At 46.9% G+C, this 6,710-nt stretch overlaps 1 protein-coding gene across 1 annotated transcript; it reads left to right on the forward strand.

Annotated features, from left to right (window-relative positions):
* Positions 1-3,197: 3,197 nt before the first annotated feature.
* Positions 3,198-4,323, forward strand: LOC306919214 (calcium homeostasis modulator protein 5-like; the record flags this gene model as incomplete). Its single annotated transcript, XM_079532034.1, has 2 exons — positions 3,198-3,671; positions 4,090-4,323. 2 exons carry the CDS (start codon positions 3,198-3,200, stop codon positions 4,321-4,323), a joined length of 708 nt encoding a protein of 235 aa, XP_079388160.1.
* Positions 4,324-6,710: the final 2,387 nt, after the last annotated feature.

The following is a 6,710-nucleotide window of genomic DNA, read 5'->3' on the forward strand; positions in this document are numbered from 1 at the left end:
GGTGGAGTAGAACCCTTCGTTCTGTGAACGTGGGTGAACCGTTGTTATTGCTCGTTTGTCCAAGAGCTTGGCCACCTCTTGAGACAAACACTGGGCCTTCACGGGGTCTGTGACTGAAGTCACCCTGACCCGTGAAGGTGGTGGGGGTCGGCGGCGGAACTGCAGCCTGTAACCTTGGGACATTGTTGTAACGACCCATGCATCCCTGGCATGGTCTGCCCAGTAATTCAGGTGCTGCTGTGAAAATCTGCCCCAGACCCTCAGGCTGTGCCTGGGGGGTTATATGGGGGCTTGGGGGGGGGGGGGGGGGCACCGGCTATGTCCTCGCCCACGCTGGGGCTGGGGAAGCCGCTGCCCATCTCTGGGCTGATATTGCCCTCCGCCTGCTGCCGCCTGGTCACGTTGCCAGGTCTGCGGCTGAGGATTCAAGTAGCCCAGGCGTCGCGGATCCCGTGCGCCACGTGGCTTAGAGGGTCGACCGGGCGGTGCCCTCGAGCCTCTGGCCCGTTGACCCCAGTCCTCTGAGGCTGCCTTGACTGCTGCCTACGCTGCAGTGCCTCGTTTGCCTCCGGGCCAAACAACTGGCCCGGCACCACCGGCAGCTTCCGTAGCGCCTGTCTGCAACTGTCAGACATAGGCGCCTGAGCAAGCCCCCATCCTCATCATGGAACATAGAGTCTGAAGCTCTAGTTGACATGGCGTCATCATCATCATAACCGTAATCTAATTCTAGATCATCATCGCCCTCCGGCTCCTGGACCGCCTGTGGCGGAGGAGCCGGTGGCTGCTGGACCGCCTGTGGCGGGGGAGGAGATGGCCGTACTATTGCCTTAAGGCGCTCTATTTCAGCCCTCAAATCGTCCATTTCATGGCGATATGGAGCAGTCGTGACAGCCGCCGTTGAACTCTTCCGGGCCAGGTGACCGCGCTCTGCGCGAGACCCGCGTTTTGAGCTTCACCCTCCCGCCAGAAGGGACCCCAGCGGGGACCCCAGAAGGTGGGAGGTTTCCTTTGAACAGGAGGTTCTCCACCTCACGCAGCCTAGCCTCTCTCACAGAGAGTGGTAGAGTGCCACAGTTCATACATGGGTCAATCAGGGCTTCCCTGAGATGACCGACACCCAAGCATGTCGGACACAAGTCATGTCCATCGTCGACTTGGAGCTGAGTGCTACAGGACGTACGCGCCATAGCTCAGTAGTCTCAAGCCAGTTGTATAGCCAGGCAATACCAGCGAGAACTGTACGATCACAGAACGCGTCAGTAACCTCCAGCAAACAGAGTAGCTAACCGGTCAGGCTAAGATAGCCTGCTGTTAGCTTAATGTCAATTTGACACTTAACTGGGCAATCCCCGCGAGAGCTGTGCAGCCACAGAATGCGTGGGAACCTCCAGTAACGTTTTTCTTTTTTTTAAAGTTATTTTGATTGATTAATTAATGAATTAGATTAATCAAACAAAAATGTCAGATATTTAACTAGGCAATCCCAGCGAGGACTGTGCAGGCACAGACCATGTGGGAACCTCTAGTAATCTGAATTGTCTTTAAACAATTTAAGTTATTTAGATTAACTAATTAATTAGATGAATCATCAAACAAAAATGTCAATCAGATATTCAACTAGGCAACCCCAGCGAGGACTGTGCAGGCACAGACCACGTTGGAACCTCCAGTAATCTGAATTTTTTAAACAATTCAGTTATTTAGATGAATTAATTGATTAGATTAATCATCAAACAACAAATGTCCATCAGATATTTAACTAGGCAATCTCAGCGAGGACTGTGCAGGCACAGACCGCGTGGGAACCTCCAGTAACCAAAGGTTTTTTTTTTTTTTTTCGTTTAAAAAAAAAAAAGTTATTTAGATTGATTAATTAATTAAATTAATCAAACAAAATGTCAAACAGATATTTAACTAGGCAATCCCAGCGAGGACTGTGCAGGCACAGACCATGTGGGAACCTCTAGTAATCTGAATTGTCTTTAAACAATTTAAGTTATTTAGATTAACTAATTAATTAGATTAATCATCAAACAAAAATGTCAATCAGATATTCAACTAGGCAACCCCAGCGAGGACTGTGCAGGCACAGACCGCGTGGGAACCTCCAGTAATCTGAATTTTTTAAACAATTCAGTTATTTAGATGAATTAATTGATTAGATTAATCATCAAACAACAAATGTCCATCAGATATTTAACTAGGCAATCTCAGCGAGGACTGTGCAGGCACAGACCGCGTGGGAACCTCCAGTAATCTGAATCTAATTATATATTCTTAATCAAATTAAGAATTAATAATATTAGTTTAATTATCAAACAAACAATATAACTAGGTAAATTAGGCGAGTGCTGTGGGAAACCGGCAGCACGCGGCCAACACCCAGTGTGTGGAGGAAGCCCTTTAACAACAATACCTGAGAGTGTTTGTAGCTAGGGATCCTCAAGACAAACAAAGAGAAATGGTGATAATTTTGACAACCACAGCCTTGAGAGGACAACAAATTTGCGCTCTCGGCAATAGCCACAGGCAGGATGTCAACACCACGACACATATAGTGTCTTAACAACTCTTTGGACCTGCAATACAGAACTGATGTACAGATTCTAGGAGCTACACTTACCTACGATACTCACGTCAGGTAGCGAGAAGAAAAAAGAGGCCGGGTGCGGGCTGTCACGTGCTTATATAGCCTACCGGGACGCACGGTCAGCCTACACGTCACATGACTTTGTTTATATAAAGACTCGACCTACGCGGAGCGCGAGAGGTATATTCACTATTGTTTACTGCCTACTGGCAGTCAGTAAGGAATGAAACATAACCAATACTTTCCACAGACAGAATGTTGTGGTGTAAAATCAGCACAAAGTGCTGTGACTTCGCTGTGACACACACACCTATATCAAATCTCTTGTATTTGCCACATGATTAAAAATGTTCATTGCTGGTGGTAAGGACTCTGGCGGAGTCAGGTTAGGTAAGGACCTGCCAGTCCTTATACCACTTTATTGAGTCATAATCTTTAGATATGGTTTCTATACCACTTTATTGAGTCATAATCTTTAGATATGGTATCTATAAAAGCAAAGGGGGTTGTCGTTGTGGTGCTTTCGTTTCTACAGTACAGTATTATGCATTCTGTTGTGAAGATTCTCATCTGAAACATTGTGTGATCTGCAATTTTCTGCATCATGGAGACGTTCCAACCCTTCCTGAATTTCTTCGCGGCACAGAAGGCGGTCATCGGCTACTGTCTCATGGCCGTGATAACCGTCGGCGGCGAGCACCTGTTCTCCGTGGTGTCCTTTGACTGTCCATGCAGCAAAGAGAACTTTGAGTACGGGATGACTTTCCTGCTCGGCCCGGCGGCTTTGCTTCTGATTCTGGGCCTTTTCTTCTGTGGGGGATCTACACCGAATGTCGCAGCCAAGGGAATGCAAATGGCAAAAAAGGAAGACTGTAAGATCTTTGTCCGTGCCTGCATAGCGCCCGTAATCTGGCTGTGTGCGTCTCTGCTAGACGGCACCTTCTACGAGTGCGCCGCCAGCGGCATGAAAGCGAATAGTTTGAACGAGACGGAAGATTGTCTTCAGGAGTTGGTGAAACTGCCCTGCGACGAATCCAACGGCAAGGAGCGGATTCTGAGGTTTAAGGCACACGCACAGGTACTGAAGCACTGCTCTGCATGCGTTTTGAAATGAAATGTGGGTTTTAGGGCATTTTGTGAATAGCACGAGGACACACACGGTGCAGGATTGAGTTCAAATGTATGTTCAATAAAGCTTTGATTGATTGATTGAAGAATTTATTAACAGTTTGCAGAATTACAGTACATTTCAAGCACAAACTCAATACAAAGGCTGTTAACTGTGAGTGGACGACCCAATTAAGCATTACACTTGTTTCCAATAGGGTCCACCATGTTCAAATCATCAAAACATTTAGAGACGTACAAATAGACACTTCTATAGACAGAACAGGAATTCATCATAAAGGAGGTAAAAAGGGAAAAGAAACATATACAGTGAGGGGAAAAAATGATGCTAATATGTAAGTGTCTGCTCTCTCTCCGTTCATCCACAGATGAGGGCCTGGTTTCTCATTATTGGAGCTGCCATTGTCTTTTCCTGCGTAAAGTTCTGCTCTCAGGACAACAATGTTCAGCGCATGTACAAGAAACACTATGCTCGTGAACTGAGGGAGCGCTTTGATGCCTTTGTCGTGGAAAAGGCCAGCAAGATGGCCGAGCGACAAATCCAGAGGATTAAAAAGGACACCCTCAATTGGAAGACCATCCTCTTACAGCAGTCTGCTTGAAGAGGATACAGACCCAGCAAATGGAGAAAATGAAAATGAAAAAGAAGGGCAAGACAATGATGCGTATACACACCCGGAATACCAAGGCATTGAGATTACTGACTACCACGGAGTCGGACATCTGAACAGTGGCGGTTCTAGGAGTCAGGTGGCCCTATGCAAGATTATTGTATGTGCCCCTGTAGTGTATTGCCATTATTTGTCATATATTGAGTGTCCAGGAAGCACTTTTTACCCTGTTGCATAAATGATTGGAGAGGCCAGGCATGTCCTTATTTCTGTATCATTTTATTAAGGACAAAGCTTAGTTACCAAATTCATGATCAGTCCATTCCAGAGCCATCCTAGAGCAGTCCCCTCATAGCTGTCCCCGACCTCATCTGGAACCTGGCTACAGATCTCACTCTGACTGACTGGATTCTCGACTGACCTCTCTGACTGGATTCTGTGGATTCTCACTGGATTCTCTGGATCTCCGCACATTTGAGACCCTCTTTATAATTCTCCCCAAATAGTGCATGTAGGGTGTGCACCCCAACGCCCTTGTATGTGTGTACGCACGTGCATGTGCGTCCCCAGACCACCGCATACTAAGTAGATGGTCACTTCTATAGATTATTAACACAATGGTATCCACGGTTCAATACAATAGCCTTTACAATTTCATAGCAGACCTTTTCAACTGATCACATAGGCCCTCCTTGGAATGTGTCTGTGGGCCAGCTAATATCAAGCCTCTCAGAACTTACATGCAGGAACTCAGCTAGTGAAGGTTTGTCCTGCACAACAACATGACATTATACAACATTATATGGATATTTCATCGTAATGTGGCTTTGTAATATACGACACCCCCCCCCCCCCAACGCACTGCCACACTGGGGGGGGGGGTCCTTGGCTCCACAAGAAAAAGTTAATTTGCGATGAAAATGCTTCAATCTGGTGCACTTTGATATCAAAATTAAGAGGCTACTGTCACAGCCCTGGCCACAGTCTGTGCCACACCCACTCATAATTATTTGCTCAGTTTAGGTCTGAAAATGAATATTAATAACAATAATAAAAGGACATTGGCTGATAATGAGTATGAAGGTTATGCGTGCTGCTGCTCCCTTCTACCTCCAGAGGCTCCTCTGGAGAAATAAAAGTATCTGTAAATTGATATTCTAGGCAACGTGTGACAGGTTTATTAGACTATATCTATAAGGTGTGATAAGATAATGGAAATATCATGCTGTTGGAACAACGCACATGAACTGGTGCACGCACGCACGCACGCACGCACGCACGCACGCACGCACGCACGCACGCAGGCAGGCAGGCAGGCAGGCAGGCAGGCAGGCAGGCAGGCAGGCAGGCACGCACGCACGCACGCACGCACGCTAGGGGTGTGACGAAATGGCTACCTCACGATACAATATCAGTGATAATATTCACCATATTCCATATATTGCAATATTCAATATATTGCAAGACATTTCATCAATGATATCATGATATTTGTAACTGAAAATGAAAAAAAAAACACCATAAAAAGGTAAAAATCTGTAATTATGTATTTGTTCCAAAATCTTTCAAGATATTTTGTGTCACCAACTGCATGGCCGCAGTCACTTACAGTTATACATCATAACCTTTATTTAAACTCGGAGTTCAATTGAGGGGCAGGCCCTCATTTTCACACACACACACACACACACACACACACACACACACACACACACACACACACACACACACACACACACACACACACACACACACACACACACACACAGTACACAGACAGTGAGGAGCGCATCGAGCAACAGGTGGATTTAATCAGTATTTAAATGGAAAAGTATCAGCTTGTCATCACAGTGTAATTTGGATGGTAAATGTTATCTTCTCAGTGGCGCGTGTGCGTGCGTGCGTGCGTGCGAGCGTGCGTGCGTGCGTGCGAGCGAGCGTGCGTGCGTGCGTGCGTGCGTGCGTGCGAGCGTGCGTGCGTGCGTGCGAGCGTGCGTGCGTGCATGCGTGCGTGTGTGCGTGCGTGTGTGCGATGAGACAAGCTCCAGTCGATCCGCTGTCATCCCTTCAGCCATCAGGTAATTTGTTTGCATTATCCTGCAGTCCTCGTGAGGGAAGAATGCAGACCACAAATATCTGATTATAATTATGTAGCCATTGTAAAACACTTGTCGCCCCCCGCTCTCTCTCTCTCTCTCATCGCTCCCCCCCCCCCTCTCTCTCTCTCTCTCTCTTCCTCTTCCTCTTCCTCCTCCTCCTCCTCCTCCTGCTCCTGCTCCTGCTCCTCCTCCTCCTCCTGCTCCTCCTCCTCCTCCTATAATCAGATATTTGCAGACCACAAATATCTGATTATAATTATGTAGCCATTGTAAAACACT

The sequence above is a fragment of the Electrona antarctica genome, assembly GCF_951216825.1.
Source record: "Electrona antarctica genome assembly, contig: scaffold_515, whole genome shotgun sequence".
NCBI lineage: Eukaryota > Metazoa > Chordata > Actinopteri > Myctophiformes > Myctophidae > Electrona > Electrona antarctica.